The sequence below is a fragment of the Zalophus californianus genome, chromosome 15 (genome assembly GCF_009762305.2).
Source record: "Zalophus californianus isolate mZalCal1 chromosome 15, mZalCal1.pri.v2, whole genome shotgun sequence".
In the NCBI taxonomy this organism is placed as follows: Eukaryota; Metazoa; Chordata; class Mammalia; order Carnivora; family Otariidae; genus Zalophus; species Zalophus californianus.
In genome coordinates, this window is record NC_045609.1 from 87,764,450 (window position 1) to 87,787,594 (window position 23,145).

The 23,145-nt window shown below is 62.8% G+C and overlaps 2 protein-coding genes across 5 annotated transcripts in view; one reads left to right on the plus strand and one right to left on the minus strand.

The window, feature by feature from the left end:
- The first annotated feature begins 1,518 nt into the window (after positions 1-1,518).
- On the plus strand, positions 1,519-16,510 carry DPYSL4 (dihydropyrimidinase like 4). 2 transcript variants are annotated; one of them, XM_027596144.1, is made up of 14 exons: positions 1,519-1,697; positions 4,878-4,966; positions 5,536-5,720; positions 7,689-7,853; positions 8,411-8,472; positions 8,567-8,647; positions 10,034-10,102; positions 10,481-10,601; positions 11,308-11,464; positions 11,804-11,945; positions 12,578-12,748; positions 13,101-13,280; positions 14,603-14,768; positions 15,704-16,510. In XM_027596144.1, exons 1-14 carry the CDS (start codon positions 1,659-1,661, stop codon positions 15,793-15,795), a joined length of 1,719 nt encoding a protein of 572 aa, XP_027451945.1. In that variant the 5' UTR covers positions 1,519-1,658; the 3' UTR covers positions 15,796-16,510. The 2 variants fall into 2 exon arrangements, with proteins under 2 accessions (XP_027451945.1, XP_027451946.1); XM_027596145.1 differs by lacking the exon at positions 14,603-14,768.
- Positions 16,511-17,803: 1,293 nt separating this feature from the next.
- Positions 17,804-23,145, minus strand: part of STK32C (serine/threonine kinase 32C) — a 71,786-nt gene continuing 66,444 nt past the window's right edge. For all 3 annotated transcript variants that reach the window (XM_027596716.2, XM_027596714.2, XM_027596717.2), the window contains 2 exons: positions 19,368-19,435; positions 17,804-18,481 (listed from right to left, as the gene is read on the minus strand). In XM_027596716.2, coding sequence (XP_027452517.1) covers positions 18,343-18,481; positions 19,368-19,435 — 207 coding nt within the window. In that variant the 3' untranslated portion in view covers positions 17,804-18,342. The remainder of the gene's footprint in view (positions 18,482-19,367; positions 19,436-23,145) is intronic.

The window sequence follows — 23,145 nt, forward strand, 5'->3', positions numbered from 1 at the left end:
ATCCTCCTGACCCTCTCCACTTGCCAAACATTTCAGAGTCAGAGCTTCCTTGCCGGGCGTAGGACCTCCCACAGGGCCCAGAAATGTGGCCCTGGCCCGCCCTGCCGGCTGAGCCGGAGGTGGGAACCCACGCGCTTCGCTCGGACGGAACGCTTGCCCTCGGACTAGCCCGGCGCGTTCAGCACTCGCTGCGCGGACAGCGCCAGCCCCTTGCGGGCGGGCTCCTGGTCCGGCAGGGGGTGGGCAGGAGGGCGGCCAGGGGGCGGAGGCGAGGAGAGCCAGGCCCGGGTCCACGCGCAGCGAGCACACCTGCCACAGGAGGCTGGGGGGCCGGCGGGCCCTTGCCCTCTGTCGCCATGGCCGCACGTCAGCCGCAGGAGCCGGCGGAACCTCTGCCTGCGGGCCTGGGGACGCCGGGCGCAGGCAGCCCCCGGGTTCGGCCCAAGCTCGGCGGCGCTTTCCGCTGCGTGGAGGACGCCGTTGAGAACAAGACGCTACAGCTGGACGCGTCGAGCGGCGGCCGTCGGAGCCTTCGGGCTGGAGAGCCTTACAGCGGGCCACGTGGCGACCCAGAGGGATCGGGCGAACCAGGTCGAGATGGCCTGGAGGCGGCGGCAAGTCTGGGAGAGCCGCCCGGCGTGAACCAGGGCCGCGGCCCCCAGCAGGTAGTAGCCGCAGGGCAGAGGCCACCGGGGCGTGGGCCAGGGGCTGGTCCTCTTCCCAAATCCCCAGGCTCTGCGAGGGGGCCCGAGGGATGGGGAGGGGCCTCCCTCTCCCTGACTGAACGCGTCTGTGCCTGGGACTAAGCTGTCCTGCGCAGCGCCTCAGCCCCAGCCCGCGCTTTCGGCCTCTTCTGCCTTGGTTCTGGTTCTCTGGTCCGTCAGGGGCTCTGGGCAGCTGTCTCTTCCTCTCGCTATCCCTTTCTATCTCTGTGTCTCCCCAACTTTTCCCCCTGTCCCCGAGCTCCGCGCGGCCGCCGGAGAGCAGCCTTGAGGTGGTGTGTCCACCGCCGGGTCCCAGAGCCAGTACACCGCCCTGCGTTCCGATCCAGGCCCCGGCCATAGATGCTAAGGAGCCAGGCTTTGGCCAGAGGCACCTCCTGGAGGGAGTCCGGCTTCCTCAGCGCCTGGGCCTGGACTTGCGACTAGGCTTAGTCCCCGCGGCCTTGGGGGCTTCGGGTCACCAGGGAGCTGGCGGTGGTCCGCGGGGCAGGGTCGAGGGAGGGGCCTCGCAGGACTGCGGGACCTCTCCACCCTCCTTCCGGGGATGCAAACTCCGCACACACAGGGGCCAGGACCTGTCGCAGACCTCTCCCACTCCCCACGCAGCATGCGTCCGCGGGTCCGCGTGGGGCCTGGGGCACAGAGACCCGGCCGGTGGCCACCGCAGGGGTCGGGGGCCGCGCAGCGGGTGGGTCCTGAGCACGGCTGGGGCGGGGCTTGAATGCAAAGGAGCGGTGGCGGGCCGGGGGCGGGGCGGGCCCGGGGGCGGGGCTCGGAACGGGAGCCGTGCGGCCTGGCGTGCTCGCACTCGGACGCTCTGCGCCCCCACGTACGCGCCCGGGCTCTGCGCGCCTCCGCCCGGGACCCCCAGCCCAGCTCCGCTTGAGCTAGGCCGCGCGGGCCGAGCGAGGCGACCGCGCCGGCCGGAGGAGCAGGATGTCCTTCCAGGGCAAGAAGAGCATCCCCCGGATCACGGTGAGCCCTGCACCCGGCCCCCCTTCACCCCACGCCCCCTGCCCACCGCCCCGGGTGGACTGTCCCGGCTCCGCTCCTAGCGCTCTGCCCTCCCGGTCTAGCCCCGGTGCGTGCTTCTGTCCCGCCGCTGGCGCTTCCCGCCGGGCTTCTTCCAGCGCCGCCGGCGGCCGGGTTTTCCGCGAGCGCCTCCCCGGACCCTTTTCCCGAGCCGGACGCACAGGTCCCAGGCCATGCCGCCATCCCGGGACCTCCTCTGCGCCTGTGGAGGACGCGGGGCCGGGAGAGGCCTGCTCCGCAGAGCGCAGAAGTGCCTCCCTCCCCGCGGTGGACGGACGCCGAGGCGGGCGAACTTGGTCTCGGCGCTCTGCCCGGGGGTTGGTGGGCGGACGCGGCCTTTTGTTGGCACCGCCGTACAGGCCTCGGGGCGCGGATGCTGTTCCCCGCGCGGCGCCGCTGGCTAGCTCCGGACCGCGCGTCCGCCGTGCTAGGAGCTCTTTGTCCGAGACAAAGCGACTCAGCCCAGAGCCCCTGGAGGCCCGAACCCCTCTACTGAGCCCGGGCTCGGAGACCCCAGGGGAGGCGAGCGCTCACTGGTCGCGGCTGAGCGGGTACTCTGGCAGCCCCAGACCTCGGAAGGAGAGACCCCTCCCCCCCAACAACCACATGCACGGATGCGGGAGGTCAGACTGTCCGTCCCGCGCTGCCGGGAAACAAAGCCGCCCCTTCCAGTAGCCAGGCAGAGGGAGGGAGGGAGGGAGGCGCCCGGGCGCCAGCTGGACGGGGGCAGGGGGCGCCGGCGGGGCTAAGACCGGACTCTGGAGTTGACCTCAGCCGGAGGGTGGTGGGGTTGCCGGGTTCACTTCCTGAGAGATGCTCAGGGAAGAAAGACCCCTTCCTTCCCGTTCAGGAGGGGTTCCTGCCTCCAGACTGGCGCAGGGTCCAGACGATGTGGGAAGCCTGCCAAGCGGCCAGCACAGGTTTGGGGGCGGGTGGGACAGACCCAAGGCATCTGGTTTAGGGGAACTTGCAGCCTGGTCTGATGAGCACAGCACTGCATCTCGGCTGCACTTCCCTCTTGGTTCCAAACCCAGGACAGTTTCCAAAGTCTGAGCTCAGGTGCCTGAAAGCGGAGCAGTGTAGAAGTGTAGTGGCCACAGGCCTCTTCCTAACTGGGGGACAGTGGGGGACACGCATATCTTCCTAACTGGGGGACAGTGGGGAACATGCAGACCACAAGTCTCTTCTGCCCAAAGCCTTCCCCTTCCTGGGTTTCCTTGAGTTTATCTGAGAATGAGTCGGTCCACTGGGGGCTGCCTTTGGCCTGTGGCATTTTGTTAGCTGTTGTGTAGACGGTGGGTGGTGGTTTTTCTAGTGACTAGAATCCTGAGAACACGGTCCACACAGTGGACAGGTATCAAGAGCGGAGGATAACGCAGTAAGGCTCCCACGTAGTGGGCTGTGTGTCGCTGCAGCCATCTCGTGCGTTCTTGCTAAGCACACTGCACAGCTTGGCTCCCGTGGCATCAGGCTGATGGTGTGTGAGGAGCCCCGGCCTGGCCTCTGGGTGGACACTTGGAAGCCCCAGGCAAGGGGCCAGACCTCCTTGTGAGGTCCACCTGCCTGGACAGGTCAGAGGGAGTGCTGAGGCTCAAACTGAGTGACAGAAAAACGGCCGCAGAGCTGGGTTCCTGTCCACAGCGTAGCACTCTGCGTCTCTGCTCATTTTCCATGTCTCTGCCCATAATTCTCCCCTGAGGTCAGACCATCACCCCTGACAACCGTGCAATGTTCTATGCATGACTCCACTTTCTACCCCTCTCCGCTCCTTCTCCACCGTTTGGTGAGGTTCCTAGAAGTGATTTATGGCTGCCAAGCCCTAGATCAACCCCCACCTGGTGCCACAGCTCTGTGCTGTGGGGGTGACCCACCAACAGCTGGCCTTGCTTGCTGGCACTTTGGTCACCCATCTGGGATACCTCCAGGCAGCACCACGACCTGTGGTCACCCCAATGTCTTCCTGGCCCTTCACCCCCACAGCCTCTCCATCAGCAGCTCCTGCCTGCCTGACTCCCAGCCTCCCAGGCCCCATCTCTGCTCGGCCCCAGGGTTCTGGCCTGAGGCCCCCCATCTCACTGTGCAGGCTCAGATGGCAGCAGGCTACGGCCCTGGTTCCATTCTCGAACAGCACATTCTACTTTTTACACAGAGCCAGTGTGATCCACCAGACCATGGTCAAACCCCTGCTTCAGGCCCCCCCAGTGGGGCCCACTGACACCCCAAGCCCAGCATGTCCCACCTGCACCAGGCTCTTGGCCCCTCTCCCCTCCCCTCAGAAGGTTCTGGCCCATTTCCTCTCGTGTCCGGTATCAACTCAAGCTTGTTCCTGCCTCAGGGCCTTTGCAGGGGCTGTCCCCTGGCCTGGAACACTGTCCTTGGCCACTTCATGTCCAGCTAGACACTCCAGTAGGCCCTTCTCTGTCCCTGAAGCAGCCCAGCCTCCTCTCCCATCACGCTGTGACATCAGCCTCTTTGTGTTCTTGGTCTGTCACAGTCTGCAATGGCCTTGTGCAATTTCTCATCCTTGTCTGTCTCCCTGCGCTGGGAGGCATTCCCCCGCGGGGTAGGGACCCTGCCTGCTGGGGCACTGCTCAAACCCCACGTTTGGCACCACGATAGGCCGCACCATTCTGGTATGAACCGGAGCCCACCCGCCGTCCAGAAGCTGCCTCTGTGTGGGCTGACGAGGGGGCCGGCCCTCCAGGCCCCTCCCACCCAGGGTGGGATCCTGGCTGGAACTTTGTCCCCCTCTGATCTCAGCCTGAGCTCTGTGAATTAGGTGATAACTATTTAAATGTAATGCATATCGTTGCTACGCCTTCACCCACATTGGCCCCCGCGGGGTGCTGTGCCTTTGGCGAGGCCACACCGTGGGCCCTACCTGCCCTGCGGGTGTGGGACCTGCTCGGGGCCTGTGGGAGCCGCCATCGAGCCGCGCTCCCGCCAGGCACCTCTGCTCCATCCTTGGGGGGTGGAAGACAGCGCAGGCTTCTGTGTCCACCTCTGTGTATACGCATCGTGACCGGGGGGTTCAGGCATAATCCCAGGGTAAGCAGTTACAGGGACGATGCTGAGGAACTGGGTTTGGGGAAAACTTACCCATCTTCCGTTTGTTTCCAATAGAGCGACCGCCTTTTGATCAAAGGTGGGAAGATCGTCAATGATGACCAGTCCTTCTATGCTGATCTGTATGTGGAAGATGGTTTGATAAAGTGAGTTTCTGCCTCGGATATCTTCACAGAGCACATGTGTACACACTGATCACAGATTATCCACAAGTTTACTTTTGGGTGAATTCCACCTAACTTTCTTTCTTTTTTTTTCCTTTTCCAAAACCCAGCTCAAGCCCAGGCCTTGAGTCATGAGAGATCTCACCAGTTAGTGGCAAGGTCTTGGGAAGCAGGACATTCATTTGTGTTATCACAGCTTTAGGACGATTCGGGGCTCACAGCAGGTGCTCAATAAATACTTACTGACCGCACCTGTTAGCTTCTCTGCTCGTGTCTGCTCACGCTCCAGCCACCAGTCAGTAGAACAGCACGTGGAAAGCCAACGTTGGCCTGACAAGAGCAGTCAGGCGGACCCAGGTCCGATCCTCTGTGTGACCGTCTCGAGCCCCTGGCAGGGTGTCGTGCTCTCTCACAGTCTCCAGGGGCCTGGCTGACAAAGTCTTGACTGTGCTGCCCTTTTCCTCCAGCGGCCCAAACAGATGCTTCCCTGCCTCACCGTTTGTGTTCTGATCCAGGCTCTTAATAACCAGTGAAATCTGTGTTGCTTTCAGACAAATTGGAGAAAACCTCATTGTCCCTGGGGGCATCAAAACCATCGATGCGCATGGCCTGCTGGTCCTGCCAGGCGGTGTTGACGTCCACACCAGGCTGCAGATGCCCGTCCTGGGCATGACCCCTGCAGACGACTTCTGCCAGGGGACCAAGGCCGCCCTAGCGGGAGGGACCACCATGATCTGTGAGTGTCTCCCGGTGTGCGGGGCACCCATCCCACGCCTTGCTCTACTGGCCAAGCTTATGTGTTGGGGGAAGAGCCTTACAATGGGGCATTTTTAGGGGTCTGTTTCCCTTTATTACCTTTCAATCTAGGAAATCCTTGCATACTCTTTTGTTTTCCCTATTCGCATTGTGAGTCATCTTGCCTTGGCCAGCTCTGGAATGCTGCTGGGGTTTCCACGGGAGCAAATGGATGTATGCCCAGGAATTTATTATTTCCTGGGAAGCTGGCAGCTGGCCAGGGACTAGGTTTTCAAAACTGAAATGCCTTGTGCACACGGAGGGGGTCGTGTTGTCTGAAACAGATACATTTGCTCCTGAGCCCTGCGCCTCTGAAGCTTGGTTTGCACGAAGTCCCTGCCCGTGTCAAGAAGGAGGCTGTGTTTTTAGGAAAAGAATGGCAGAGATGCTCGCCCTTTGTTTAGTGCTGGCTCTGTGCTGGGCAGCAGCTCGTATGCCATGCGAGCTCGGCAGACAAGCCCCACGTAACAGCTTGCGAGGTGCATTGGCTTGCCTGTGGTGGACTTGATGGTGGTAAGGTCAGAGCTAGGACGAGACCCAGCCCCTCCTCTGGTGGCCTTGAACGCCATCAGCTCTGCAGTGTGAGTACAGGCATCTCTGCTCTGGTTAACCCCTGGCCTCTCACATCTCGTTGAACGCTGGCTGCACCGTGTTCTCGCTGTTTGGCTGCAGGTAACTCAGCTAACTTTTAGAAGTCACACTCTGCTAACCTGAGGAGGAGGAGGAGGAAGACCCTCCCTAGAAGGCTGTGAGGGTGGGCTGTGCACACGAGTTGCTCCGCTGTGGCTGGCGCACAGTGCCTTCTGTCCCTGCTGCCACCAGACTCTGGGCTACTTCGCAAGTGGTATTTAGCCATTACTCAACCACCAGGCAAAAAAAAAAAAAAAAAAGCCAACAATGATCCATTTTTTAGTTTGACTAAGGAGAGTGGCCATTTTTGGCCACAGCTCATGTTCGTCACTGGTGGCCAAGTCTGGCCAGGACACCCTCGTGCTTGTCACCTGCTCGTGCCCATGCCGAGGCATCAGACAAGCCGTGAGGTGTCCCCGTGAGGATGGACAGTTGCTGCAGGCGCAAGACTGGCCTCTGTCGAGCCATGTGTCTTCCTCAGCCTGCCAGCCCCAGGCTGGAGCTGCAGAGGGACCGCAGGGTGGGGTGGCACACACTCCTACGGGGCCCTGGGCATGAGATCTGAGCAGTGGGAAGCAGAGGGGCCTCCATGAGGGGTGTACTGGAGGAAGGCACAGTGTGGGCCAGTAACCTTTGGGTGGGTGTGCTTTCTTGTTGGCCACCCCTCCTCTGAGTTCTTTCCCTGCGCCCAGGAGAGGCCGTGAGCAGTGTTTGGACCTCGGACCTGAGGCTGGGTGAGGGGAGTGACAGCACAGCGGACATGCACTCCTGGTCTCCCCAGGGGTGGGGGGCACTGTTGGAGGTGTGTGTAGTCCGTGAGGCGCAAGCAAGGGAGACCAGCCCTGGAAACTAACCCCACCCCGCTGCTCCGCGCAGGCTGGCCAGGTTCAGCACCATGGACGGCGCCAGCACCTGCGCTGCCCCACCCTGCCCTCCTCGAGCCCTCCGGGTGCGCCTCACTCCGGTAGACACCTGTGTGGGAGGTTAAGACACCTTAACTGCCACCGGTGCTCCTTGGGGTGAATGTGTCCATCAGGGACTGGGGGGGGGGGGCTCGAATCTGGCCCCTCTCTCTCTGCTCAGAGAAAGGCTGGGGGATGTGGGGCCGATGGGCAGGTTTATGGTGGCACCAGCCCTGCGTAAGGGACCCGTGGCCTCTCCACTGCTCCCCCGATGCACTTTCTGGTCTCTCGGGAACATGAAACCCGTCTCCCCTGGAGGCCAGGGTGGTTCCCAGTGACCAGAGTGGGGGCTCAGCTGACTGCACTGCCCCCCACAGTGGACCATGTGTTCCCTGACACGGGCGTGAGCCTCCTGGCGGCCTATGAGCAGTGGCGGGAGCGTGCAGACGGCGGGGCCTGCTGTGACTACTCCCTGCACGTGGACATCCCTCGTTGGCACGAGAGCATCCGGGAGGAGTTGGAGGCCCTAGTCAAGGACAAAGGTAAGGGCATCTCCTAAGGCTGGCCTGGGGGCCTGGGCTTCCCTAGCTTGAAGGGGAGCTTCCCTGGGGCCCCTGGCCAGGCTGGACTCTGCATCCGTCTAACCCCGGGGTAGGGGGTGTGGTTGGGAGTTGGGGAGAAGTGGGACATACTGAAGGTCTGTTCTACTTCCAGAGGATCCAGATGAGGAGGTCATCCACCTCTGCATCTGAGAGATGCGTCCTGTAATTGTCCTTAGCTGCCCCAGGCCCCTTGTCTCCTGCCCCGGGTGAAGGACAAGGGCTGCACATCTTAGACCTTGAAGGCTGTTTTAGGAGCAGAATGCTTTCAAACCCCCAGTTCTCTATGCTGCCTGTGCTGCAACAAGCCAGTCGATAAACAAGGCTTAATTTCTTTCAGTCAAAAGTCCTGAAGCTGAAACCGCATTAGAGTTTCATAGCGGAGTTGATGCGTTAGTTAGGACCAGGCACCCGTGGGAGGAGGTCCGGGAGCAGTCGAGGCTCCTGGGTATCTGACCGACAACAGCCGAGCATCCGACTTCTCTTTGCCTCTCCTCCAGGTGTGAACTCCTTCCTGGTCTTCATGGCGTACAAGGACAGGTGCCAGTGCACAGACGGCCAGGTGAGGGCAGGTGTTGAGAGGAGGGCACAGCAGGTGCTTCAGGCTGCCGGCAGGATGGATGCAGCCCCACACACCTTGTGTGCTCTCTTCCCAGATGTACGAGATCTTCAGCATCATCCGGGACCTGGGTGCCCTGGCGCAAGTGCATGCAGAGAACGGGGACATCGTGGAGGAGGTGCCAGGCGGGCGGCCTGCAGGCTGGGCGGGTGTCGGTGAGGGGCAGGGGTGGCTCCTAGACACTCAGATGTGAGCACTTCATCCCACAAACCCCAGGGGGTGGGGAATAGTGAATATATTCTGGTGAGTAGGTTGCCCAAAATCAGAGGTCAAGCAAGCAGGGAGTTGGGGGAGCCTTGGGGGCTTTTGGCCATAGCAGATTTTTCCATGATCAGCACACTTAGGAGAAGTTCCCCAGAACCAAAATGTTGCTTTTGGGGGGCTGAGATGGGGCTTCCCAGTGCCTTCTGCCCCTGTGGATTGAGGCCCCCCCAAGCTGGACCTGTGTTCCTTCTGACCACTGAGCACAGGTGCTGGTCGCATGCCTGCCCTTTGGGCCCTGGGCTGTGGGGTAGGCGCCCCCAGGTGCAGGGGCTGCGGGGTACCTGGGAGGTTTGGGGGCTCCTCACAGGGCCACATGCAGCAGCACACCTCCCTGGCATTCCAGACCCACAGAGAAGCTTCTTGGCGGGTCGGGCTCAGCCCCATCCCAAGCTCAAAGGTGGTGACACCTGGGGAGGGGCACATGGGGTTCCCAGGTAACTTGTCCACCTGCCCCTCCATGAGGGCATTGAGTGCTGCACGTGCCTCTCTGGTCCAAGGCCAGGCCTGGCGGCATGGTTAGGAGAATGTTGCGGGTCCAGCTCAGTACACAGGTGGGTGGGCAGAACGTGCCTGGGAGACACCCCACCAATGCTGGGGAGTCTGGTTATTGGGTCCATGGCATTTTGCTTCTTCCGCGTTCTTCACGGTGAAGCTTGGCGTCCACATCTTTGTTTATGCAAGAGGCCACTGAGGTACAGATCTTCAAGGGCAAGCTTGGGGAAGATGCAGTCTGTCCACCCCAACTGCAGAGCCCCCAGCACACCCCTGGGGGTGTCCTCACTGGCGGAAGCCAGTATGGCAGGCAGGGTGCCCTCACCAAGCCCGGTACCTCATCTGTAATTTAGGGATCTGGGGTCACTCCTCTCCAGACTCACTCTCCTCCTCCATTCTGAGTTCTCTGCAGTTGGTGATTCTGGGGGGCCTGGGGGCCCAGAGCTCAGTTTAAGGGTGCAGGGCTCATGTGAGAGTCAGGGGGCAGGGCTAATCTCCGGGTCAAGGCTAACACGAGAGATTGGGGATCGGGGCTCACATGAGATGTGGAGGGCAGGGCTCATCTCAGGAGCAGAACTCACGTGAGAGTTTGGGGTAGGGCTCATCTTGGGGGGCGGAGCTCATGTGAGATGTGGGGGCCAGGGCTCATCTCAGGGGTGGGGTCTCCTGGGCATCACACCCAGACTGGGGCTCTGCAGGGCTCTGGCTGCACCTGGGCTGGAGTGTGTTGTCCTGTTGGTTTATTTAGGAGCAGAAGCGGTTGCTGGACCTCGGCATCACTGGCCCTGAGGGCCACGTGCTCAGCCGCCCCGAGGAGGTAGGAGTTTGCCTGCTGAGAGCCACCCCAGCCCGGACTGCACCCCAGACTGCCTCTGCACAGGGGCAGACCCTGACCCCATGGCAGGGCAGGGCTGTGATGCGCTTGTTCCCCTCTGGGAGGGGTGAATCAACGGGCCCTCCCCCTACTGGGCTCATGTCCCCCCGTGACCACTGGTGGCCCAAGGCCGTTACCAAAGACCAAGAAGGCGGTGAGGACGGGCTCTGGGTACTACTTGGGTCAACCCAGATCCTGGGCACTGAGCCACAGGTGGGGTCCTCAGTCATGCATGGTGCCCTCTCTGGGCCCAGGATCCGTGGGTGATGGTCAGGAGGAGGCCCCAGGGCCCTGGCCCGGTCTGAGCACCCCCGTCCCCAGGTGGAGGCCGAGGCTGTGTACCGCGCTGTCACTGTCGCCAAGCAGGCCAACTGCCCCCTGTACGTCACCAAAGTGATGAGCAAGGGTGCCGCCGACGTGGTTGCCCAAGCCAAGCGCAGGGGTGAGTACCAGACCCTGGCCCCCACACACTTGTAGGGGGAGCTCTCTGGGGGTCAGGGGTCACGTCTCCGGGCCGGGCGCTCAGCTGGCTACCCTGAGGCTCAGAGCAGACAGACCCGAGAAGCAGGGGCTGCCCTGCCTGGCCTGGTGCGGGGGGGGTCTCAGGGCTGTAGCCCGTCGGTGGGGGCAGTCCCTCTACAGGTGGGGCCCCGTCTCCTGTTGGAGAGACGCCTGTTGGCCCCGTTTGCCCGGAAGCGACAGAACTGGGCACACGTGTGCTGTGTCTGTGTGCAGTGGCGTGTGTGTGGGTGATGCGGAGCCCCTGATTCTGTGTGTGATGGAACGTGGCACCCCTGGGAGCCCCACTTCACTGTTCGCTGGGTCAGGGTCTGCCCATAGAGCACCTCGCACCTGGAGGAGACAGGGGTACAGAGAAGAACTGGGGTCCGCAGGGACAGGCAGGGGCAGGCCCAGCTGATCATGTCTTGCTGCAGCCGTCGCCTGGCTGCTTCCCCAGCAGGCCTGATCCCCCAGCAGGCGGTGTGGGGGAGTGGGTTTGGAGAGGACCCCGCGGGAGAAGCCATCCATGTCGGGAAACTGAGGGACAGTTGGGGGGTATCACCAGCATAGTGCCAGGCTCCCCACCCCACCCGGGTCCTGGGGGGCATGCAGGCCGGCTGCGGTGCCTCTCACGGGTCTCACTGCAGGGGTGGTCGTGTTCGGGGAACCCATCACTGCCAGTCTGGGGACCAATGGCTCGCACTATTGGAGCAAGAACTGGGCAAAGGCCGCGGCCTTCGTCACATCGCCCCCCATCAACCCGGACCCCAGCACTGCAGACCACCTCACCTCCCTGTTGTCCAGGTAGGGAGGGGCCTGCTCCAGGGTGGCCCCGGTGCGGCCCGCCAGCTCCACACACACCCCCCGCGCACCTCCCCTCCCGCCCCCTGTGGCTTCAATCCGCTGACAGCTCTGGCTTCTGCACAAACACTGGGCCAGGACCTCCTGGGCCGAGGCCCCACACTGGTCTGCCCTGGCCCTCCTGTGCCCTACACAGGGGCAGCAGCTCTGCCCAGCCCTCCCGGGCACCCTCCAGCACCTGTGGGCTGTGCTGGCCAGGGAGGGGGACAGAGCCGACAGCAGCCTTTGCTGGCTCAGGAAAATCAGGCCACCTTGGGCTCCCCTGACCCCGACTTTTCCCAGTGGGGACCTCCAGGTGACCGGCAGCGCCCACTGCACCTTCACCACTGCCCAGAAGGCCGTCGGCAAAGACAACTTCACACTCATCCCCGAGGGCACGAACGGCATTGAGGAGCGCATGTCTGTGGTCTGGGAGAAGTGTGTGGTGAGTAGAGTGGGGGCCGCAGGCTTGTCAGAAAGGGAGGCCACTGACCACTAAGCACTCCATGTGCAGGGAGTGTGGGCTCCCCGGGGTGTTGCCGCCCCCAGCCCTGCCATCCAGGACTCCCCGGACAAGCGGTTCTTATCCCCCTGGAGGAGACCCCCAGCGCTGTGAGGCAGCCAGGCCCTCCCCCAGATTCATGTCACCCGCAGAAAGCATCTGGGAGAGTGGGGTCCCTGTCTCCTATGGAATTATACTCTGCGCTGCTAGTCTCCCCAAAATGCCTGAGATTTCCTCAGACTGCCTGCACCCCCAAACTCCAACACTGACCCCAGGCCTCTTTCACCACCCTGCTTCCCCAGGCCACCTGGCCACCTGGTGGGGAGGGGCTGTCTGGTCCTTCAGGGGACACAGACATCGTCGAAACCTCACATTGACTGACTCACACAGTGAGCACTGTGTTCGTGTGCAGCCTGAGAGGGACCTGTGAGTTCGCAGGCAGTGGCACCCTGGGCGCACAATCCTGACGCCGCTCACTGCCTAGGGGATGGGGGCCCCTGTCCACACACAAGCCTGGAGCCTAGACCCCCCCACCCCCCCAACCCCCGCCCCAACTTGGCTGTCTTGCTTCCCAGGCCTCAGGGAAGATGGATGAGAACGAGTATGTGGCTGTGACCAGTACAAACGCAGCCAAAATCTTCAATGTGTACCCAAGGAAGGGGCGAGTGGCTGTGGGCTCCGATGCTGACCTGGTTATTTGGAACCCCAAGGCCACAAAAATTGTTTCTGCCAAGAGCCACAACCTGGTAAGAGAAGCCTGGTCCCTAGGTCAGGGTCCGGGTCAGGGTCTGGGTCCGGGTCAGTGTCAGGGTCTGGGTACAGGTCAGGGTCCGGGTGCAGGTCCGGGACCAGGGTCTGGGTCCAGGTCCAGGTCAGGGTCCAGGTCAGGGCCAGGCCAGGCAGCCCTCAGGATGAGCACCCTGCACCTGCCCCTCCTCCCCAGTTCCTTCTGAACTCCGGCCCTGCCGAGGTGACCGGTTCTTGTCAGAGGTCCTAAAGCGGGCGTACCGGCCTCCGAGGATGCTGGTTGGCCCGCAGTGCGCTGAGGGGTACCGGGACCACAGTGCTGGGTGCCAGACCCTCCCCCTGTCTCCGCAGAATGTGGAGTACAACATTTTTGAAGGCCTTGAGTGCCGAGGAGCCCCCACGGTGGTCATAAGTCAGGGCAGGGTTGTGCTGGAGGACGGGAACCTGTTCGTCACCCCCGGGGCTGGCCGCTTCATCCCCCGGAAGACGTTCCCCGACTTCGTCTATAAGCGGATAAAGGCGCGCAACCGGGTAAGGCCTGAGCTCGGCACGGGAGGCGTGGAGTGCTGCGAGTCTGCGGGGCTCATCGAGGTCGGCCCTGCCCGCTGGGCGTTGGGGGCAGCAGGGCCCGCGCGGCGGGTGGGCTCTTAGTGGTGGCTTTGTTACAAACATCAGTAGGGGCCACCGCCCCAGGAGAACTACAGACTGCAGTAGAGGCAGCCCGGGCTCCTCGTGTGCATCCCCATGCACGGACGTGCACGTGAATAAATACGCAGGGACACGCAGTTTCCGCAACAGCTTTCATGAGCTTAGAAGCTGTGAGTACTTTTCCCTCTGCTGAGCTACCCACTGCATCTGTCGGGTGCCCCAGGCGTCTGTCTGCCTAGCCCCCCCAAGGCACGTATTAGTGGCTCATGCACACACACATGCACGGCATGTGTTGGGGACTCACGCACGCACATATACACACGCACGGTACACACAGGTCTGCTTTACCCAGTTTTGTAGAAGGATGTTGTCTGAATCTGGAGCAAGGAGGGTCAGGTCAGGGGTCTAACTCGCAAAGACATGGGGGTCTCAGGTTGTGAGGGCCTCGCAGCTGCTCCCCCCGGAGGGACCTTGAGAAGGCGGCCCCACCGGCCGAGCTGTAGAGTCCAGGCCAGAGGGCCAGGCATCCCCAGCCCTCCAGCTCGGTGGGGTGGGGGGCCTGGGGCACCACATACCACCTACGAATGGAGAGGTGGAAGGCTCCCAGGCCCTCACCCAGGGTGATTGGGGGAGTGTGGACTCAGACCCAAATCCTTGGGACTGAAGCCCCACACTTGCTGCTCGGTGGTGCGAGCCGCCACCCCGTGGTGACCCCCCAAGGGCTGGCCACCGTCATGAGTCTAGACACGAATCCCAAGGGAGGTGCCCACAGGAAACACAAGCATACAGGGCGGTTTTGCTTCGGTCCATGGCCCCTTTGTCTATTGTGGTGGCTGCTGGGAAAGGTCTCTGGCCTTGGGGCCATTTTCAGGGAGACCCAGGGCCTCCTCGGGGCTGGAGTGGGGGCTCTTCTGGGGCTACAGAACCATGGGTCCTGAGGAGGCAGGGGCTGTCGGGGCTGGTTTTCCATTCCCGGAAGAGGCCACCTGCTCAGGGCTGCCCGTCTGAGTGGTGTCCTCCAGCCTAGGGCACTGCCACCCAGCCTCGGGGGCAGGAGCTGTGTGCACGTGTGTGAGCCTGGAGACGTGTGCATGCAAGTGTGCGGTGGACGCAGGGAGTACTGGGTTCTGGAGCCCGACCGAGGGGGGGCCCATGGAGTGGAGCAGGCTCAGCCCCCCTCACGCCCAGGCCCCTCGGCCCTGCAGCTGGCGGAGATCCACGGCGTGCCCCGAGGCCTCTACGATGGGCCCGTGCATGAGGTGATGGTGCCTGCCAAGCCGGGGGGCAGTGCCCAGGCCCGTGCGTCCTGCCCAGGGAAGATCTCGGTCCCACCCGTGCGCAACCTGCACCGGTCGGGGTTCAGCCTGTCTGGTGAGTGGAGCAGGGCCAGGGGGGTGGGGCTCTGCTGGGGCATCCTCAGGGGCAGGAGGACCCCTGGGGTCACAGGTACCAGGGCTCAGCTTTTTGGTGGGCGAGCTCAGCAAGGCTTCAGACTCCATCCACAACCACCCGCAGACTGGGCAAGGTGGGGACTGGGGGCAGAACATGCTTCCGCCCGCCCTCCTGGGGCCCAGGCCCCGGGTGTGGACCCATGGGGAAATCCCGTCCTGCCCTGGCGTCTGCCCCAGAGTGGCCGCAGTGATCCCCCACCTTGCACCAGCCATGCTGAGGAGAGGGCTGTCACTCTGAGCCCAGGGGTGAGCATGGGATGCCTCTGTGGGACCCGAGTGCCACGTGGGGTCCAGCCCCTCCAGCCTCAGAGTTGCATGTGAGGCACATAAGGAAGGGGTTGGTGAGCCCATGGGGACATATGAGGATGCTTTGGAGGGCTCAGGTGGCCCGGTGTGCTGGCCACTGCTTGGGCCTGTGGTCAAGGTCCTGGCACGCTGTGTGGCGGGTTCCTGCAGAGGCCCTGGGCCCCAGGTCCTCCCTGCAAACCAGAGCCAGACCCTCCCTCTTCCTGCCCCTGATGTCCTGGCCTGACCGCCCTCTTGGGTGACAGTCCCTGCTCACCTCCTAGACACACAGGGCCTGGGCAGGTCCCCCTAGAAAGCCAGGGACGTCTTAAAAGCTAGGGGCAGCCTTCTCCGGCCACGGGGCTGAGACCCACAGGCGGGATGAGCAGGCCTGGCCCCCGCCGCACTTCCTGGGCACCCCGGCCTCAACGTGGGAGCATCAGCTGGGTCGCCTCCTCCCTGCACCGGGCTGTCCACGGTGTGGGTGCTTGGGGATGCAGTGGCCCCCGCCGTGGTCACAGCTGCAGCCAGTGCACCCGCGCCCCGCCCTCACACCCGCCTTCTCCGCAGGGTCTCAGGCTGATGACCACGTTGCCCGACGCACGGCTCAGAAGATCATGGCCCCCCCCGGCGGACGTTCCAACATCACGTCGCTGTCCTAGACAACCCCTTGGGGCCCAGCGGGTTGGTGCTCTCCCACAGGGCAGCGGCTGGTGGCGGCCGCTCACCTCACTTAGCTCTCCCTTTGCTGAACTTACCTGAAAGGTGCTTAGCCTCACCTTCCCCCCCAGAAACTCCCCTTTTGGGGTCCCAGGTCTTGTGGGAGGAGCCCGTGCAAGGAGAGGGGGGTTTCACTGCCAGGTTGAGGAGGCTGGAGGTGGTGGTCCTGAAGGACGGCCAGGTGCCGCACGAAGGCAGGGCTGCCGCCCGGGGCCTCATACATGCACGGGCAATGGGCCAGGCTGCAGGTTCTGGGCCTTTGCTCCCTTCTCCCTGTTGTGGATCACCGCCCCGCAAAGCCCCGGGCCTCCCGCCGGCTCCTCTCCCTGTCTACTTGGTGTGGGGGGAGCACCCACGAGGCTTCAGGGACCCATCGGGAACTTGGCGAAGGGTGGCCTTGTTTGTACACGTTGCCAAGGACCAAACTTGGCCCACATAGTTGCCTGTCTCCAGGGGAGTCTTAGGATCCTTTAGCTGAGATGCTGTCCTTTTACTAAGTGTGCATTGCAGTAGTTGGTTAGAGCAGCGGTTTTGTGCGTTGGGACAACTATAGCCGGCAACCTGCATGCCCCCCCGCAGCCCCAACGGCGGCCTACGCCCCAGGCCCCCAGGGAATCGGGTCAATTAAAGGCGTCCGGGTGAGAAGCTTCTGGTGTGTGGCCCTGACTTCATCTTCCCACCAGCGGCTTATGCGCAGGACCCTCGGGGACATTCCTGCTGGCTGCACAGCTGGCCACCCCTGGGGACAGCTCTGCTCCGCCTCTGGGCAGGGGAGGGGCAGGGCTGGTGCTTCATCTCAAGGAAGGGGGCCTGGGAACCGTGCCCGAATCCAGGCCTGCTGGCCAGATGCAGCCAGACAGAGGGATGCTGGCATGACCCACGGCCAGGCGCTCCGAGGGAGAGGGTAGGGCTGGAGGACCTGCACCCACATTCCGACCAGATGGGCCAGGAGTGTGGCCCTGGCCTGAGGCCTGTGCCCGCCCCCCGCCCCCCCGCCAGGGTTCTGACCCAGGAGGAGGAGCTGCTGGGCTGGGCTGGCCTCTCCTGCTTCATAGGATGTTCCCAGAGGGTGTCTTCGTCCTGGGAGCAGGGTGTGCATGGTCACTGGGCAGAAGAGCTGGACAGGTCAGGGATGGTCCCCCACACCTCGCACTGCCAGGCACTCCAGCACCTGTGCCGACGTCCATTCCCAGTGGTGACCAGCTGTGACCTCTGGGGGGACATGAACAGCTCCACCCTTGAATCCAGGCTTCTGGTGAAGCTGCCATGGTCCAGGGCAGCCCCTGGAGAAGGTCCAACCTGGTGGTCCCCATGTTCCTGCTGGCCCAGATCTGTTGGGTCAGTGTGACATCACAGCCAGGTTTCTGGGGCTCCGCTGGGGCCCGTGTCCAGGTCCTGGTGAGACAGATGATCACGGAGCCAGGCCACACCCACATCCTTGCCGCCAACGCAGGAAACAGGCTTGAACTCAAGACCTGAGCTGACATCAAGAGTTGGGCGCTTAACCAATTGAGCCACCTAGGCGCCCAAGATTTACATATTTTTGCAAAACCCTAAACCTCTTTCCCTGCTCCAATCTCCAACATCACCAGATCTCCACCTAGAACCTCCTCTGGGGGTTGGTTCCCCCCTGCCACCCCGCAGGGCATCATGCAGCCGCACACCTCTGGACCCTGGTTTCCCGCTGGTGACCGGAGCCCTGAGTCCCCACATGAGCACTTGGGGTTGCGTTTCTCACTGCCTGGCCCTCAGCAAGTGGGGCAGGGAGCCTGCCTCCTCCGCCCGGTCCAGCCAGCTTCTCACAGGACCTGCGGTGCTGGTTCTGGTTCTGCGGCAGGCCCGGCCTCCGCCCCACCCCATCCAGGGCACCCCCACTGCAGCCATGGGACTGTGGGAGCTGCCTGGCCCACGGACAGGCCTCTGCACCCCACAGCTGCGGGCACGCAACACACACAACACGGACACCCAGCAGCTCTTACGTCGTGATGCTCAGAGGTGAGAAATCTACAGAAACACGGCAGAAGTATCTCTATAAAAACACTCTTCACCTCCCCCGCCCTGGACACATAAGCCTGAGTGGCCGCGGGGAGGCCGCATACGGTGTCCGCCTGCCCACAGCAGGGCTGGCGCCCATATGTACAGCTGGGGGTGCCGGGACCTCTGTGGCTGCCGGGAGCGGGTCAGGGGGCCACCAGGAGAGGCCCCGGGCCTCCTGCCACAATTGCCGGGAACGGAGCCGCTAGGGAGGGGGGCACCCAGCCTCCTTGCCCAGCCCTCGGCCACACTGACAGCCACCTGTTGCCCTATGCCGCCGAGAGCCAGTGGGCAGGCAGCCCGTCCCAGGGAAATCAGGGCCAGGGTGCAGCGGGGCCACCGGCCGGGTCTGTGCTGGGAGGAACTGGGCTGCTTGGCTGGGAACGTCCACGCGGGGCCTCTCCCTGCCGCCTGTCCTGTCCGGCTGGCAGACCGAGTCTCCAAAGCAACTGGCGTTAACTCTCGGTGAGGCGGGAGGGGCAGATGGAGCCGCACGTGGGCAGCGCGGGGCGCGCCCCCTCCTGGTCCTCCACAGCATCCCCGGCCTCGGGGGCGGGCAGGGGCTCGCTCACGGGGTCCTGGCTCTTCTTCAGCCTGGTGGGGAAACACAAGGAGGGGCTCTCTGCAGCCTCACCAGCAGCCCCAGGACGCTTCTGGCTGGTCCCCAACTTGTCTGAGGGCTCGCGGAATAGGTGCCCCGGGAACACGGCTGGACCTCGTGTCCCTGCAGGCGCCATGGGGAGCTGAAAGAAATGCCCAGCCCAGCAGCGCCCTGTATGACCATTGAGGCCTCAGGGCTCGAGCAGTGGGGCTGGTGAGCCAGGAGCTGAGGACATCTAGTTTAAGTGCATTCCTGTGGGTCAGCAATTTTGGAACAAAGCTTTGCAGAGAGCTTGACTGAGTCTGTTCTTACTCAGGCCTCTGACCTCCAGGATGGAAGCCAGTGCCTTAAACCAGTGCCCACACATCGTCCTGGTCACTGAGGCAGGACAGAGCTCACAGCTGCCTCCTCCAGGAAGCCCTCCGTGCCTCACCTTGCCACTCCTCTCCTGGGCCCACTGTGCTAGGCTTCCTCCCTCCCCTGCAGCAGGTGTGTTAGCAATTTGTGGCTTGTCTTATCTTCCTGCCCCAGAGTCCCTGGCACTCAGAAAAGGTTTATGGAATGCATGAAGGTAGCAGTTCATGTGACTCTGCAGGACTGCGAGTCATCGGCCCGTCTGGGCAGAGCACCGAGGGTCTCCCCAGGAGATTCTGGCCGTTAGGCCCCCATTTAGAACTGGAAGTTCCCAAGGAGCACAAGCCTGAGCTGGGGCCTCCCACCCTCTGCCCCCAGGGCTCCTGCCCTGATGCCCCAAGAGGGTGGGCGTCCGCTTCCCAGGCCCCCTGATGCCTCATGGCTGCTGGGGCTCACGACCTGTGTGGCCCAGAGAGCCTCAACCTCCTCCCTGCCCACCGCTGCCCACCCCCAACACTCACTCACTTTTCTCTGTTAAAAATCACAAAGTCTTGCTGGATGGCGTCAAGGCAGTCCTGAAGGTAGTCATTCTCCTATTAGTCAGAAAAACATACCGATGAGTGTAGTGTGGCTCTGAGGCTCCCTCGGATCCCCTCAGGGGCTTCCTGAGCTTGCCTCCCTCCCCACCTGTCCTCCTGTGGCCTGCCCCTGGGGCTTTCTTTGGAGACCTGCTTTCAGGCTGCTGGAGGAACTGCCCGGGCAGCCAGAACATCTGGGGCCTTGCATCTCCTGGGTGACCCTTAGCCAGTGACCAAAGGATGCCCAGGTTGGAAGCTCCTGCCTCAGGGTGGGTGCTGACACGGACACAGTGTCTGCAGGACGAAACTTGGCCAGAAACCACACCTGGCTTCACTCCCTCCCCTCCCTGCACCAAAGCCAAGGCTGTGGGAAGGAGGGAGCTGGACCCCGGAACCTGGGAGGGGCTCTGAGTGGACACGGGTGGGCACATCAGCCCCGCGATGCGCCTGCACCTTTCAACCTGCAAGAGGCCCCCCTGCCACAGGAGGAGAGCAGCACCTCTCCAGGCTCCTGCAGGTGGCACAGAGCAGCTTCCCCGGATCTGCTGCCACCTGCCCTCCCGGCCTCTGAATGGTCCTGGTCACCAGCAGCACAGCCAGTGTGGGACCCGCTAAGGTCAGAACGGCGCTCCCTGCTGCGGGAGGACAGCCTGGGTGAGCACCTGGAGGGCTGTGGGAGGGCGGGTGTGGGCTATGTGGTCGCATGAGGCATCCTCCCATGACCAGGGAGCTCATTCCCTGGCAAGACCCCTGGAGTGGGGTCTAACAAGCTGCAGGGCAGCTCCCGGGACCTTGGAAGACATGATGGCCTTGAAGAGCCTGGGGCCAGTGCTGAGGGGGACTCAGTCTCAAGAGAAGTGGGCAGCTAGAATGGGCCAACAGACTCGAGTCAAGAACCAAGGACCCTTCAGATGACCATGTTCTCCTGGAGGCCCCAAAGGACATTCCTTTCGGCAAGGTGCTAAGGAATGAGCTGGTGAGGGTCACGACACCATGGAGCAGCTCAGCGCTGCCCGTTTTCTAGAACTGAGCTCCATGGTGACGATGGCATGTGGGAACGGCAGAAGCCTGGACCTAACTTAGCCGGACCTAACCAGGTGGGAGTAACCAGGGTCACGGCAGTGAGTCTGCAGTGACAAGCAGGTCACCTCCAGCCCCAGGATCTAGTGATGTGCGACGGGTCACAGTGTCCCTGGGGGTCGGAGAGGTGGACAGCGAGGGCTCAGACACAGGCACGCACGCGCTCGCACATGGGCATAGTGAGATCAAGGTACAAGAGCAGAAGGCTGTCATCAGCCACCTTGATGGGAAATCCCAATCATTTCCCGAGCGCACCCCTGAGCACACCTGGGGAAGGGGGAACGCCGGCCTTCGGAGGTCGGTTGGATGCAGGGTCCGCTAGGACACCTGGCCACGCCCACCTCACCGAGCCCCACCCGTGGCCACGCCCACCCACCGAGCCCCACCCTGGCCACGCCCACCTCACCGAGCCCCCCCCTGGCCACGCCCACCTCACCGAGCCCCCCCCGTGGCCACGCCCACCTCACCCCAGCCCCACCCCGTGGCTGTCGCCCCCCGCCGCTGAGGGCATGAACAAGGTGCACTCATGGCATCCGGCAGAGCCCTCGCGGCCGTGCCCGTGGGGAGCAGCTTCTGTGGTGGAAAAGGAGTAGGTCCTGCTCCCTGCCCCGACAAAGCAGCCTGGTCCCGATAAATCACAAGTGCGCGTCGGCGGTGGAACGGCAGTCCACGACTTTAAGTCTGTACCTTTGCGTTCGAACATTCAGCGCACAGGCACGCTGCTCCCCGCTCTCTTCCCGCCCCCTTGTCAGGCCTGGCCCCTGGCTCGTGGCAGGCGGCGGGGGCCACAGCACGCGTAACCCCGTGGCAGCTCCAGGCGCAGCGGCTGAGCCGGAGGCAGGGTCCTCGCTGCACGGTTACGCAGAGCTCCGGGGTGTGGCTCGTGGCCTCCGGGTTGACGGAGGCGTCCTCTCTGTGCCCCCCCCACAGGAAGGACGAGGACCGAACTGCAGTCACCCGAGGTGGACCGTGGCACTTCCGTGGTCTTGGCCCAAGGCCGGCTTACCCTCCCGGCCTTGTCACGATGGAGCCAGCGCTCACTCGTCGGACGTTCGCGGAACTGCGCCATGCTGGTGGTGACGGTAACTAGATGGGGGGGCAGGAAGTGGCACGTCCTCCAGATGTCCTTGTCCACACGCGTCCACGGTGGGGGGATCGGGTGAACTGCGCCCGGCCCTGAGTGGGCTCCGGGCGCCCCCAGCCCAGAAGCTCCTCACACCAGTGGTCAGTGCCCACTGAAGACTGGAGGCCAGCGCTCGGCATGTGCAACTCTGTCCTCCCCAGTTGCTGCCCTGCCACCTTGGCCTCCCCAGAGGAGCCACCACCCTGGCCGGGTGACCGCTCCACCATCAGGGACAGGGCTTCTGTACCAAGAATGTGTCAGCCTTGCCTGACCTCCTGCTGATAATACATGGACAAGTGCACACACTCCCGCCTGAGAAACGATTCAACCAGGGCTCTGAGCTCTCGGGCTAGGGTCCGTGTCACGCCAGGAGGGGAGCAACTGACACACAGACCCCCAGAGGAGAGGTACACGAGGGTACCTCATGGACACCATACAAGAGGTACATGGAGGACGGGAGCGGCCAGGGCTGTGGTCCATCCTGCTAACCGTGCTCATCTTGGGCCTGAGGCTGGTTCCAGAACTATCCAGGGCACGGTGGGAGCAGGTGGTACCGAGGTGGGCTGCACGCACCACGGGGTGCACAGAGCACCCCCTTCCACAGTTGTGTCACGTGCATCGGCAGGAGGCTTTGTGCTGTGTCTGTGTGTCCATCCTGCTCTGGGCGCTGTCCTTCCAATGCCCACACTTGCGCCATTCGGTCCCTGGCCAACACGCACACGGTGGGAAGGCCGCAGAAATGCATGTCCCTCCTGCCCCGTAGCTGATGGCCGTGGGGGCTGGGAATGGCCGTGGGGGCTGGGAGATGAAAGCCAGCATCCTCGAAGTGTGGCCGACATGCCAGGGTCCCTGCAGGGTCAGGCTGAAGCCGCTGCCCACGGGACTTTGACATCCACCCCCCGGGGCCTATTTCCTGAATAAACCTTTCGGATGAATCCCCGTCTCCAGGCAGACGTCTCTGGGGCCTTAATGAGCACTGACACCCCAGCTGTGACCCACGGAGCCTGCAACCAGGCTCCACTTCTAGCCAAAAACAGACCCGTGGAGCAGCTCAGATACACTTCCCAAACCTCCTGCAATTCACCGAAAATGCAAGGGACCCAAAGCAGTCGAGCAATCTTGAAAGAGAACAAAGTGCAGGACTCACGGTTCCTGATCTCGAAGCGTACTACAGTTACAGTCATCAGGCCAGTGCGGGGCTGGCACGAGGAAGATGGACAGATCAATGGGGTAGGATCGCAAGTCCATAAATAAACCCTTACTTTTGGTGGATTAATGTTTGAAAAAGACGCCAAGGCATTCAAAGGGAAAAGAAAGGTCTTTTCAAAAAACAGCACTTAAAAGAGTGCATCCACGTGCAAAATTTCGACCCTGGACCCCAACCTGATGCTATCCGTAAAAATGCACCAAAGCGGACCCCAGACGTAAAACTACACAACACTTAGAAGAAAAGGCAGAAACGAATCTTCATGGCCTTCAGTCAGGCGGCGGTCTCTTGGGAGAGACGCCAGCAGCGGGAACG